We start from the raw sequence: 14960 nt of genomic DNA on the forward strand, positions 1-14960 counted from the left end.
AATTTGCATCCCCCGAAGTGAAAGTAAAAAGAGGCAAAAATCCATTTGTAACTTGTACTTAACCGGGTGAAATGGCTGAATAGAAATTTTGAGAATCCACTATACGCTGGGGTGATACACGGAATTTGGGAGATCTTTATTTTATGCACACGTGTCACTGTTTTTATTGAAATTTCACGAGTCCACGAGTGCTTGAAATGTACAGTACACGGCAAAATAATAGCGCTATCTATAATTTCTTGTGCCTCTTGAAACTAATGGAATGTATGCAAATGTTGCATACGTATCCGTATAATGTTTCCCTTTTTTAGACCTTTTACGAGTACGATCAATACAATGAAATTTATGTCAGCAATATGACAGCAATAAGAAGAAAATTCTAAGATTATATCGGTAAAATTGGGAAATAATTCAACGATATATGCAGTATTTACATTACATTTAGTGGAGATATGGACTGTGGTGGCGCTAGGGTCAAATGAAAACTGGTTATGGCTGCTTTCAAACGCCTACTCGCGAAAGGATTAATCCTTATAGTACTTTATAAATTTTCCAAGTATCTGCTAAAAATATCTTAAAAACTATACAATTTTTGAGGCATCTGTTAAAATTAACATGTTTCTTCTGCAAAATTAAGATACTTTTTCGCATCTTTTTTTATTTTCTGCGAGATGTATATAGTTGTATAATACTTAAGAAAGAAAGGAAAATGATATCCTATAAATCAAAATTGTATTATTACATTATTTATTTAAATTATATTAAAAATGGAATGGAATGTATTGGCTCTAAGGTACTAAAAGGGTTAATAATACAGGGTATTACATAATTGAAAAGGATTGAATTAATTAATTTTTTAATGTTTTTATAAATATTTGTGAATTTGCGAGCTTCCTAGAAAATTTAGTGGACGACTAAGGTATCATTAATCAAGTATGTTTTATTACCATATATTTTTATTATGCCTGTAAGAAATGAAAGTAAGTTAGTAAATACTTTAATTAAATAAATTAAGATAAATCAAAAAAGCTTATTGAGAGAAAAATTAAACCAGAAAATTGAAGCATGTAGGATTAAGATCGTTTGGGATATTTATTGAATGTTAAAAATTGATATATAATTAATAATAAATAAATAAATTTGTTTTAATAAGTATTGAAATTATATGTATATATAACAAACAACTGAAAGGTTCATATCGAAGCATCCCTTGTCGATTTATCAATTTTTAAAGAGAAAAAGAAATGTCAGACAAAAAGTTATTGGAATAAAAGCTCAAAATAATCGATGAGGATCGTTTTCGACGTAAACCCTTCAATTTTCTTCGCTAAAAGGTGACGACGAATGAGAAAGCTTATCAACACCTAGCCTAGAACACACACTCTTCGCTCATGGAACACACGGACTCTAGAAGCTGCTCATAGTTGCCTAATTAAGCGGGTAGTCGCTTAAACCAATGGTACCCGAGAGATGGCGACACACCTAACCTCGCAATGTCGTCGTGGACGATGCATGTAATAGCCGTGGTGCGCTACTAACAAGTTTATGGCACCGAATTGATTGGAGTAGAGGTTTACGATGGTTTTATACCCGACCTGTCTCGCGTCGATACGGTTGCATCCGAGACTGTTCGAATTTTAAGTAAATGTCCGTAGAGTGCGATGTACCCGTAACGTTTTATAGAAATCCGTTTGCTCTTTTCCAGACGAGTTTAGAACCCCCTCTCCCCCTCCGTGATCTATAGGCGCGAATGAAGATCTTCGACGAGAAATAGCAAGAGAAGTACGTGTTAACACCAAGAATACGAGATAGTAGTTAGAGATGCAGTCATCGTAGAGTAAAGAGTAACTTTGATTCCGATCGTGTCCAAGGTGCGGCATTATGTGGGACCCCCAGTTGTAGAGAACAAATTCGATGCTTGAAAATAATAAAAGAAAAATAGGTTTGTACGAACGTATGGTTGATTTTGCTTTGCAATTACGACTAATTTTATGACTAATTTTTATTCTAATCGCTGTCATTTTTATGGTATGTACTTACTTACAGAATGATGATATCCTTATGGCTTGATGTTATGCAATTTTTCTTATTCTTTTTGTTTTCTTTTTTCTTCATTTTGTTTTATTTTTTAGGAAGTTTACTGTAGGTAGTGATACCTGAGCTTATTAATTGGAGAAAATTTTGTGAGATTCGACAGGAGGACATGGATAAATAGAATAACAATAACAATTAAAACAATATTTAATCTGCCTTACTGCTCTTTAAGATTATTTTTTTCAATTTTTAATTTTTATCTTTAATTTTTATCTTAATTTAACATTGTATTTTTTAAATCTATGTATTATTCTTTTTTTATTTTTATCCAAAAATATCTTCTGATTAACTAAATCAAATTTCGTTGATTTAATATCATTTGTTTAGATAATTTTTATTTGGTTAAATTATTGAAATATAAAATTTATTACTTGTAAGCAAGATAAAGTTATGTATATACGAGTATATATGGTAGTGTGAATATATTTTATTGTTTTTAAGTATTGGATGTACTAAATCATATCCCACAAATAATGTTGCACCCTGTTACAGTATTCATATTTTAAAAGTATAACAAAATAAATTATTTGAATTGTAATTGTGTAATTTTTAGTTTAACTATTTTGAAGTCCAATAAAATATTGCTAAAAAAATTTAATATTTATCGATTAACATTCAACTTTTAGTTCAATGTGATTATATGATATGACAGTTGCACATTTAATTACAATCTTAATATTTAGTATATGTGATATTTATGGAAATTTAAAAAAATTTCTTTACAATCTAAAATATAGTTCAAATATAATATTAATGCATATATATTTACCAACAAAACATGTAATTTATTTAAATTAATTAATATGTGCAATATCAATAGTATTAAATTTTTTATGCAAATATTCATGTATCTAAATAATGTGAAAACTGCACAATTTATTATTCTTAGAATCGATTAGATTTATCGTATACGTATTAATACATGATGCAACTTTTAAATATTAAAAATAAAATTATTAAGCATAACAATATTAAACTCTCAGTAAAAAATGTGATGCGGGCATTATGCTTAAATCTTTAAACAAATATGTATTTTTATATGGCAAAAGCAAAACAAAATTTAAAGCAAATCTAATTTTACCACTTCTTCCTCTTATTATTTATGATGATCTACTCTCACCTTTCATTCCTCTTTTCTAAAAATTTTACAATAATACTAACATTATTATTATTTACATATCTACATATTAAAAAAGAATTATAAACAATGCGGTAACTTTATATTTACATAAAAAAAAGTTAATAGTAATAAAATGTTTAATACGCAAAAATTATTCCAGATAACAGTTAAAAAAACTTCAAATAATAAATATTTTTCATCAGATATAAATTTTTCAAATATTTGATATCTTTTGTCATTTTTCCTATCTTATCTTACGTATTTTTTTTAAATAACTAGCACTATTGTTAAAACTAATTTATAATCTATCGTAACTAATTTATACGACTATCCTTACATTTTTTAAATTCAGATTTTACTTAAAGCGACGAAATTATTAAATTTTTGTAATTTATCGTTAATAATCAATTTTAATAATATTTAATAAATTAATAACCGTAAGTCCAAAACATTTATCATCGACTTCTTAAAACTCTTATTTGAATTATTGTTTGCGATTTTTAATAATTTTAACATTTGTGTGAATTGTTGATTCAAATAAAGTACTTTATATGTTTCTAATCAAAATGTAAAATGCTTTAGTTTTGTGTATTTACTTATTTCCACAAATTTATTGTTTTTAATGACACAAAATATAGAAAGAAAAATTATTAAATTCAGTAAAACAAGAATCTTGATTAAATTTTAATTTTTAAGATCATTTTTTTTTCGAAATATAAAAATCATCGGTATTATCTTACAATTAGATTTATCATATCGTTACAACTAACAATGAATAAAATTCATTGACGATGTATACTATGTTCGTTACTTTTCCTTTTTGCATATAAAGCATTAAATTTATGTATTATATAAATTTATGTAAAATTCAGTTTAAAAATAGTTACAATCGTTATTTTGAATTTTAAGAAAAATGTACAACTATCCTTAATTTATTACCAAAAAATGGAACAAAATTGTAGAAACCAATCTAAGTACTGTACATATTTTGCGTCATTAAAAATATCAAAAATACAGAAGCGAGAAAAGTAAATAAAACATAGTTTATAAGAACATAGTCTAAATTGTTTCTGTTTTTACAACGTATAAATTTATCAATTTCATACTGATTAGTATATTCATTATACAAAGTAAAAAATGTCATTTAAAGTTTTCAGAATTTAACAGTAAAATAAAAATAAAAATGTTACAAGGTTAAAAAAATAAAAACATGAAAATAAAAAGAAGGTTTGATTAAATTAGTTTCTATATAATTTATTAAATAACTTATTTATGAATTGTCAAATAAATTGAATAAATTTGAAATTTATCAAAAAGCGATATTCATAAAACTATTTAAAATTTTATTAGGAAATTGCATTTCGAGTTACCTATAATTCTATATACCCAAAGATCCTTTTACAAATTCTCCTCTTAGAATCAGTTGGTATACTTTGACCAAATAACACGCAGATAAAATTTCAAATTATTAAATAAATCGTATAAAATGATAAGAAAAAGTGTTTAACACCTAGTGTGGTTTCATTATAACAACATATCATCATCTTTTTCAAATTTCAAACAGGACACGTATATAATATGCTATGAGAATGAAATAGAAAGAAAAACATACATTTATTATGTTTTAGGGTACTGGATGTAGAGAAATGGTACGAGACTGGTCCCTTCAACGTGATCCTTTGTCTGAACCTATTGGACCGTTGCGATCGACCTAACACTCTACTTCGACGTCTGAAGTCGTCTTTGGCTCCAGGAGGTCGTCTGGTCATAGCATTGGTTCTTCCCTTCAGCCCTTACGTGGAAGTTGGTGAAAGAGACGATCACAAACCATCGGAATATCTGCCAGTAAAAGGGAACGGTCTAGAAGGTCAAATAGCTAGCCTCGTCGACAGAGTTTTCGCGCCATTGGGTCTAAGGTGTCTAGCATGGAGCAAACTGCCTTACCTCTGTGAAGGAGACCTACGTCAGGCGTATTACTTTCTCGACGACGTGATATTCGTTCTAGAGGCACAGCCAGTTAGTACACAATCCTGTGAATTTTTAGGAATAAACGTTTCTAAAGTCTCATACGCTAGAAGCTTTTAGGATAGCCCGCGATACTCTGCTTCCGATTGGATAGATACAGTGTCACCTGGTGGAGAACGCTGCAACAACATACTCGAGCAACAGGCTGGTCACGAATGGAAATGTAATACAGGCAAGTCACACTTGTAAAAACTTTAATGATTGCTGTTCATCAGTTAGAATTATGCAAGAATACAGAAGAGCAATACTGGCAAGCGACAACGAGCTTAATGTGCAAATACAGCGGTAGCATTGGTGTATTATAATTCATCATCGTCATCGATTGTCCATTTATGCGATTGATAAACGAACAACGACGGTGCGCATTTTACAATGATCTTACTGTCAAAGTCAGAAGGTGCAGAAAACTTGTACACGGTTCCTATTGGTATTAAATATGACATGAGAGCGATAAAACTTGGAAACTGGATTCTGAACAACAGTTCACACGGTCGCGACCCAACTTCGCATACATCTAAAACGTTTAATTTGTCTCGAGACTTGGTTTTTTGTACCTTTTATCATCAGACTTTGTTTCCGTGCTCCCTCTTTCGTTTTTTTTTTTTCTTTTTTTTCCTTTTATTTGGCATACACGTAGCGTCTTAGTCATGGATATGCTTAGTCGTGTCGACGCTTCGACAACAAGACAAACGGTGATACGTTTGCGTTAGTCTCATAATAGCTACTAGAAGAAATAGGTCCATTTAGTTGTTGCAAATACACTTTGGCGTGTAACAGGTAAATCGTCAAAAATTACTTAGATAATATTGCAGCAGCCTTACTTTAAGATCATGTCGATTAACAAAAACAAAAAATATACAGGACTTAAATTTCGGTGATATTTCAGGTCGAATGTGTTGCGCAATGAATAACATTTTGTGTGCCAAATGTGGATGACCTGTAACTAAAACCACAACTTGTACCAGCTTTGCGTGGTAATCTCAGGCAGAGTCAAAACACAGGAAACTGCAGAATTGATTCACTTCTAATACTTTCAAAATCTTATAAACAACAAGTTTAAAATTCCATTCAACTATAAATTTTATTCTTAAATTAAATCAACAAAATGCATTTATAAATTTATTTTTACTTTTTTCAATATTTTACCTAGCAAAATAAAATAACTAAGTTAGTTTAAGATATGAAGAAAAATATGAATAAAATAAAATGAAGGTAAATTTGATGTTTTACTTTTCATGTTATTTGTATATTGTTATATATGTACACCCACACCAGGTACACATAATGAGACTAAATCATAGCAAACTATAAAAATGACATGTATTTGTTGTCTTTGTTCAATATTCATATCTAGTAACATCTATAATTCTGCAGCCTGTACAAGCAGAAAAATGTTTTAAAAAACATATATCAGATAATATAACTAATTTTTAAATACTCTTTATATTTTCTAATATTTCTCCTAGACATTATATTTTACTATTAATAATTTTCTCAATTTAATATACTTTCCAGTGAGTATAATTAATATTAATTTTATTTAGCTGGAATATTTATGTTGTTTAAATAACATGAATTATCATAAAACATTATTTAAAGTTTTAAAAAAGTAAATATTTTTCTAACTAACATCCATGACCAATCAATACGAAATTTGTAATTTGAAGTAGTAGAAGAAGAAAAATCTGAATCTAAAATTTTAGTGTCAGATAATTAATAGTTTCCGAGTAGATACATAACAATATAAACTTCTGTATTTATAGGACGACTTCCCATGTAAAAACGACTTCTCTTTTTAACCATTAATGATAAAACGTTATGATAATAATGATTAAATAATATACTCTATACATCTCAAACGATAAATAAGTTGCAGAATGTTTTTTTATTAATATTTTGGAAATTATTAAATCCCTGAAGTTAAAATTTTAGATTTAGGATCTATTCTTCCTCCCCCTTTCGCCCTTGCAAATTTCATGATGATAAGCTGTGGGTGCTATTCAAAAGTATAACCTAAAAATGTAAAATGCAATCATTTTCAGTACAAACTTGCAATATTGATTTAAATAATTCCTAAATAAATTGGAATTTTATTATATTACATTGAAGATATCAAATTATCAGCTTGTATATTAATAATGAAAAGATTATCATCATATTACATATTTTTTAGTATTGTATAATATATTAAACAACATTAATGGATCTAAACAAAATTAATGGAAATACTTCAAACGATTAAAATTACCCCCTATCATATATAGCAAAAATGTAAGAATATTTAAACTTAAAAGAAGAAATTAAAAATATAGCACACATACAGGTGTATCGTGCAAATCACAGAAACCTGAGCCCTGTTAACAATTGATCGACATATTCACTGCAGATGTTACAAATAAATATACATGCGTTTTATAACAGACACGTCTATAGAAAGTTATCTAAGAATCACGCATTCACACACGTTCATATAAAATTTTGCTATTTGATAGCCGAAACTTTACATTCACCGAACCTGCGTACAAAGAAGATTCTAACATTCATTCATTTCCCACGCAATCATTACACAAATTTATTGTTTATATTCAGAAACATATAGTTCATATTTTGATATTATCGAGCAAGAAGGAAACATTTTACCATCGCAGATATGCGTATAACAATTGAGTTTAAAACGATTTTACTTCTACAACCAAAATAAAATGCATTTTATCGAAGGATTTCGATTGAGATAACGCATAATATTTATTTTTCTTTTTTTTTTTCTTCTCAATTTATCACTCATTTCGTGGTTGCCAGAGGTAATACCGTTTATAAGTAATATTAGTGCACAAAGAGAAAATTTTGAGCATCAATGTAAATCACGCTTCAAAAATTTTCTAATGTCATTTTTTATTATTTTCTTTTTTTAGTCGTATATAGTAACGAAATAATTTATTTGTCGAAAAATATTTATTGAATTGACCAATGATTTTTTTTTTATATGTGCACACCGCATGTTACTGCCCATGGAGCTTATAAATTATTACAAGTTTTAACATTAACTTGTCAGATAATAATACTAGACATAACAACAATATATGTTTGACCTATTTTTATAAATAAACAATAATTTATACAGTACAATTTTTAAGAAACGTATATATATATATATAGAAATTGAATATCTAATTTAACTAGATAATTTTGTCATAATTTTAATTATTTGAATCAAAACAATATCTCATAGCCGCGTAATAAATATTCAGAAATTAAATAATGCGAGGTCGTCGAGCGACAACAAGAATTACAATTGCTTATTTATACTCTCGTATTTAGAGTATTTATAATAATATCTAATTAGCAAACCTTTCATGCTTACATGCAAGACTAAATTTAGTCTTTACACCTTGTTTAAACTTCCAATACGTACATAAGATTTACTTATATAACAAAGAATCTTTATAATACAATGTTGATCAGGTAATCATTGGAACACAAGTGGTGAACTGTTAAATCAATGCACAACAATAAAATATAAATGCCATTTTCTAATACATATTTATAATATGCAAATTATTTATCTTGAAGTAGATAATTCAAAATTATCTTACCACACTGTTTTCAAATAAGCCCCATAGGCAGATCATAAAAATTCGAAGAAAACTTATAGCAATAAAATAAAGCTAATTCGAATTTGAAATAACGGTGTGAGTTTCGATTGACTATATATAAATTTTTTCACTACCCACGTTTATCACAGTCCACGCATGACTCGTTTTGTCTCTTAGTATTTTGAAGTCCTAAACGCCAACAACATTTGAGCAATCCTTCGGGTTGTTTAAATATAAAACACCCATCTAACCCATATACACCACATGACTAGAACATCATAGAGCGCAAAGACAAAACTTGGTCTGCCGCTTAAAAAGCGAAGACATTTGTTTAGTCTAACTTGCGTTGTTCGCATAACTCTTCTAAACCTCCAGTCTTTCTGCATAAAAATTATAACTCTTTATTTGATATCTCTAGTCATGTAACGAGGGTATACTTAAAATATAAACCATAAGAGATACTTACAATGATGGGAGATAAGGAGTACCCGTATGATCTAATCGATGTTTATCTTCATTTTTCCAGCTTGAGACAGGAATATGTGGAGGTGGCAAGAAACTTCTTAACGACTGTACAAGCTGTATTGTATCCACTAGTGCTGTAACAAAATCAATACAAAACATATACATTTTTTCTTTATTAATGAAGAAAGATTGGTGAGATACGAAAAGTAACCACAGAAGCAGTATTTAATATCTGATAACATCAAAGTCAATATGGTATTGTGTAACATATAATTAATTTATAAAAAAAATTTATTTGTAACTTTACAAAAATATTATATTAAAAAATAGATCATGATAGATTATGCATTTTATTACTTTTTTGCAAAGCTTCTGATTGTTTTCCATATGGTTTACACATTGCAGGACGTACACAAGCTTTCATTCTTGCCATATTCTTCATAACTTCTGCAAAAGCCCTTACTATTTTCTCTTGTCCTCCTATAAAATAATAAAAATTTTATTCAAAACTTGTTATTTAACATATAATCTCAAAGATTATAAGATTAAAATGTCTTTTTAAAGAATAAACAAATGTTTTGTTTTTAAACATAATTTATATTTTAATTTACTGTACTACAAAGTATTATAAAAATCTTATATAAAAACTAAAGTCTCGAAGACTAGATGATTATTATATTATTTTCAGTTTTTGTGATTAATTCCAAATATAACTTTAATTTTATAGACTAAATGTTATATGATCTATTAATTTGAATTTCATAGATGGAATACTGTATAACTTACTAACCTTCTGAATTTGAAGATGCCCGAGATCCTTTCTCATTTTCCAATGGCCAAGCTCCATTATGTAAAGCTAATAAATCCTTATTCGCATTCCCTATTCCTTGTAGATTTCCCAAACCTAATCCACTGAGGTTGTCCAAATTATCCAAATTTGTTCTTAAGAAATCTGTTAATTTATGATCAGACATTGGAATATTAGGTACTAAGGATTCATAATGCTGCTTTCCAGTGGCTACTTTCTTTTCTTGTGACACAGGTCGATGTGGAATATTTAATGATGGACGGCTTGGAGGACGTTGAAGATTCATTTGGTTTCCAGCACCTCTCATTTCTGCCAAATCTGCTGTTGATCCTCCTCCCATGTGAGTATTTGGATTAGCACTGCTTAATGTCTATAATGTAAAATTATGAAATGTAATCGATTTTTATAAACAAAAATAAATTTCAAATCTGTGTACATCAATAACAAAAGAACTCTTATGCTTACTGCTTGAAAATCTGTATTATGAGGAAAACTACTACGTAAGAGAGAAGCTGTTGTTTCATTTTCTTGAATGTAAGTTGGCGCCATATGTCCCATTTTTAATTCAAGGTGATTTTTGTAATAACGGCAAGCAGGATTTGGACAATTTTGTACCACCTCTATTATAAATTCTTTTTCCATACCAAAACATTCTCGCCCAATAGTGTATGATTCCATAACAGCTCTAACTGTCCCTTCTAAGCCCAAATGTAGACCATGTGGACCATTCATATGCTTTAACATCACAGCATTTGCAAAATGTTCATAGGGCAATATTATCTTTCCATTTTCTCTAAGAACTAATCTTCCCTGAGAGTCCAAAGCTATTCTTGATGCCATCATCCTATTTATATATTATAAAATATGTATAAACAATACAAATGTTGTCAATCTTATGTGAAAGATTATGTTTTATGAAACCATTAATGAATATTAATGCATATTAATAAAAAATAAGAAATTTTATATTCTTACTGCAAGTAAGCAGCACTTGGAATCATAGATGCATCCTTGAATTCAGAAAAACATTGCAGTAGTTCGATGCTTGGATTCCAACCTTTGTTTTGAAGATAGGCTTGTAATAACATATACATCTTTTCAGTAACATAACCAGCACTACTTGGTGTACCAGGGTAACCAGATCCTCCACCTGGTGGTCCCATTTCGGTTTGCATACCTTTGGCAACAATGTTTTTCATAGTTTCTGCCAAGTCCATTCTGTATAAATAAAATCATTTGCTTTAATTGTGTAAAAAGGAGACATAATTTTTACAATTGGAAAATTAAAAAGCATATTATAAACATTAAAGTAGATTAAAATCAATTGCTAAAGTTATGTGTAATTTTATGATGTAAATTTTTATAGGAGGTAACATAATCTTAATTGGCAGAATATCGTTAATTTCAATCTTACGATTATATTATAAATCAATTTACAGAATTGTACAGATTGTATAATTAATTCGTACAAAACTAATGTTCAAAATATTAAGATGTACAGTAGCCGTACCGATGCTAATTGACACATGTAATAAAAAAGGGTCAGGAAAATGTGTGTAGGTTGCCAGGGTAGCAAGCTTGGCATTTTAAAAATCCATGCATATTCAAATCCTCCGGCCATTGTTATTTTCGGGATGAAGACGTCTAAAGAAACGATAAAAAAACACTGATGCGAGCCACCGCCCCCCTTTAAAAGCGGGGGGAATGAACGTTTTGGACACTCACCCCGTACCGAGCACGACTTTCACTCACTCGAAGTGTAACCGGGAACACTACAGGACCCGTTTATTACCCTAATCGCCGCTACTTGGCATACCCTCATTAATGATTCTCCTCACATTTACAAATAACATAAATCGTGATAATTATTTCCGCAAGGATTGTTTGCGCGGCTGGCCGCCAGAGGCGCGTTACCTTCACGATTTTTAGCGTATCCACGTATGTATACACCTACATTTCAGCGCTTACGCGACGCCACTTTGCGCATTTATCAATATTACTTTTTGCAACTGATATTAGTTCGATAGTTTTCAAATGTTCCCGATTAAATTAACTGAGAATCGTATATCATGATTTTGATTTGACCCAATCTGTAATATTTTATTCATATTTTAATAACAGTAAAATGTTATATTTTCCGTAATATACTTAATATTTGTATTTGACTATATTGTATTTAATTAAATGGTATAATTATATCTTCTAAAATAAGTCAATTATTTTATATTTTGTATGTTAAAAATATGAATAGTTAAATACTCACATATAATGTACATAATATTTAATAATAGTAATTTTTCATTTTAATATAAATTTACATATTATATAATTAATATCTTAATATTACTTTTATAAATCCAATAGTTCTTATAGTATTTATTATAAATTTATAAATATGATATTAAACAATATAATCTGACAAAGATTTTTTCATATTATTTATGAAAATTTATTATTTATAAAAATATTACAAAATTGTAGCAATGTGTACTGAATTCAACATTTACTTTCTTAATTATTAATGGCGTATGCATTAAACAATGTATGCAATTAATATAATAAAAATAAATTTATATCTTCAATTATTTACTATTTTGTTTACTTAGTAATTATGTATATGCATAAAGAAGAATTATAAGTAAATATAAATCCATGCATGCTTTCATTCGCTACGTTAATTATAATAATAAGTATCATAAACGATCGGTTCATATTTATTTTATGATTTAGATAATATTTACTTTTATACTTATAGTGTTCGCAACACTATATATTAATTTACTCTTATCCATGATCATATTAAATTTTAACTTTAAAGAAAATTCAAATTTAAATTGCTTGTACAACAGTGATACCAATTACAAAAACAGAAACAATATTCCAAAGAGCGTAAACATGGCCTCGCGGTATAATCACGCTACTCAGCGAGTTTTAGCAAAATTAGAAGCATCCATAAATTCGGAAAATTATTATGAAGCTCATCAAATGTATAGAACTTTATACTTCAGGTGGGCCAACAATATAATTAATCAACATCGTCAAAGAATCGTTTTTATACAGTCATTGATATGATTGCTTAACCTCTCTTTCCAGATATCTTGGGCAGAAAAAGTATTCGGAACTTTTGGATTTACTATACAATGGTTCAACTGTTTTATTACAGCATGAACAAGTATGTAATCTATTTTGTTTTTTTTATTCTTATTAATTTTATAAATATATCATTAATCGTAATATTTTCAAAATGATGTCATAATACCCATTCCTAAATGTTATTTACAAATTCATTTCTCGAACAATCTATAATTAAATTTCATTGTCAGTTATCATTAATGTTTGCTCTATTAAAATTCTTTTTTATAAGTAAAAAAGCTGAAATATTCTAAAATATTCTAAAATATAAAAATGTGATTATTTTATTTCAATTGATAAAAATATATAATATCGAATTATATATTTTGCAATCATATTTGCAATTATTCATTCATATTATATTAATATAACAATATTGTTATATTATTTTTTATTATTTGTAGCATGCAAGTGGAGCTGATGTAGGAATTTTATTTGTAAATGTTTTAACGCAATCAGGAACAGAACCTTCTCAAGATTATTTTGAAAAAATTACAAACTTGTTCAGTATAATGAGTTCCTTATCACCTGAAAGAGATGTATTTGTACAATATGCTCTTCGATGGAGTATAAAAGGTACAGAATATAAAATAGGTCACCCAGATTTACATCAGAAGATAGCACAAGTATTTTGGAGAGGTAATTAATTCAAAATAGTAAATATTTTAAATATGAAATCATTATTGGAATAATATATATATTTTATCTTTTTTTTTTCTAGAAAAAAATTATGTAATGGCAAGGCAACATTTCATATATAGTAGAGATGGTTCTGGATGTGCTGCAATGCTTGTTGAACTTCATGAACAACGTGGTTATAAGAATGAAACAGATCTTTTTATAGCACAGGCAGTTTTGCAGTAAGTATATACTACATTAATTTCAATATTCAAATTATATCTAAAGTACTGAAAAACATTATAATAGATATTTAAAGAGAACTATTATTTTTTTTCAGATACCTCTGTTTACAAAATAAAACAACTGCACAGGAAGTTTTCAATTCTTATACTTCACAACATCCAAAAATAAACAGTGGTCCACCATATCTTCTTCCTTTACTGAATTTTCTATTTTTTTTACTAAAAACAGTTGATAGGTGAGTATAAACTTTGATTTACTTACCTAATAAATAAAGATATAATTTGTAGTAATATACATATTTTGTACTTCATATTTTTCAGTGGTAAACTCGCTGTGTTTACAGTACTTTGTGAACAATATCAAATATCTTTAAATAGAGATCCATGTTATCGACAGTACTTAGATAAAATAGGGCAATTATTTTTTAATGTTCCATCTCCGCGGCCTCGTAATCAAGGATTAGTTGGTACACTTTTACAATCTTTTTTTAATGGTCTTGAAGATGAAGGTTCAGATGATGAACAAAGAAATACAGCTTCAACTTCGCAAACAGCACAAGAACTTGACTGATTAAAAGTTACATGAACATGAACTTTTACATATATACATATATATGTACGTGTATGTGTGTATGTGTAAAAAGTATATATAGTGTATAGTATATATATATACTATAGTGGTACTGTATAGTATATATATATACTATAGTGGTACTGTATAGTATATATATATACTATAGTGGTGTCCCATATATTTTCAATACACGCATTGTGTTGATCTGTTAGATCTTCAAACACTATACCGAAATTACTTTTCTTAAATGACTTGTACAGATAAACTTATTTAAAATAAAAATATG

The 14960-nt window shown here is 28.3% G+C and overlaps 3 protein-coding genes and 1 long non-coding RNA gene across 7 annotated transcripts in view; 3 read left to right on the plus strand and 1 right to left on the minus strand.

Moving 5' to 3' along the window:
• LOC108550722 (methyltransferase-like protein 9) overlaps window positions 1-9507 on the plus strand; it is a 93302-nt gene extending 83795 nt beyond the window's left edge. Inside the window, exons 5-7 of one of the 4 annotated variants that reach the window (XM_017904548.1) lie at window positions 4843-5230; window positions 5300-5411; window positions 9359-9507. In XM_017904548.1, the coding sequence (XP_017760037.1) occupies window positions 4843-5230; window positions 5300-5411; window positions 9359-9363 (505 nt within the window). In that variant the 3' untranslated portion in view covers window positions 9364-9507. Of the gene's footprint in view, window positions 1-4842; window positions 5231-5289; window positions 6336-9358 lie in introns of those variants that run through there. The other 3 variants (XM_017904547.1, XM_017904551.1, XM_017904550.1) reach the window with 3 other exon arrangements.
• On the plus strand, window positions 1207-1894 carry LOC108550724 (uncharacterized). Its single transcript, XR_001890437.1, has 3 exons — window positions 1207-1641; window positions 1706-1782; window positions 1872-1894. It is a non-coding gene; the product is annotated as an uncharacterized LOC108550724 (long non-coding RNA).
• On the minus strand, window positions 8903-12071 carry LOC108550721 (uncharacterized). Its single transcript, XM_017904546.1, has 6 exons — window positions 11831-12071; window positions 11081-11323; window positions 10571-10949; window positions 10088-10475; window positions 9655-9777; window positions 8903-9431 (listed from the first exon to the last, which is right to left on the minus strand). The coding sequence occupies exons 2-6, from the start codon at window positions 11320-11322 to the stop codon at window positions 9295-9297; spliced, it is 1269 nt and encodes a 422-aa protein (XP_017760035.1). The 5' UTR covers window position 11323; window positions 11831-12071; the 3' UTR covers window positions 8903-9294.
• Window positions 12072-12981: 910 nt separating this feature from the next.
• Window positions 12982-14732, plus strand: LOC108550723 (Golgi to ER traffic protein 4 homolog). The gene is made up of 6 exons (XM_017904552.1): window positions 12982-13113; window positions 13199-13277; window positions 13642-13876; window positions 13959-14097; window positions 14196-14336; window positions 14422-14732. Exons 1-6 carry the CDS (start codon window positions 13001-13003, stop codon window positions 14669-14671), a joined length of 957 nt encoding a protein of 318 aa, XP_017760041.1. The 5' UTR covers window positions 12982-13000; the 3' UTR covers window positions 14672-14732.
• The last annotated feature ends 228 nt before the right edge of the window (window positions 14733-14960 follow it).

Source organism: Eufriesea mexicana, unplaced genomic scaffold, assembly GCF_001483705.2.
Source record: "Eufriesea mexicana isolate 0111107269 unplaced genomic scaffold, ASM148370v2 scaffold2913, whole genome shotgun sequence".
In the NCBI taxonomy this organism is placed as follows: Eukaryota; Metazoa; Arthropoda; class Insecta; order Hymenoptera; family Apidae; genus Eufriesea; species Eufriesea mexicana.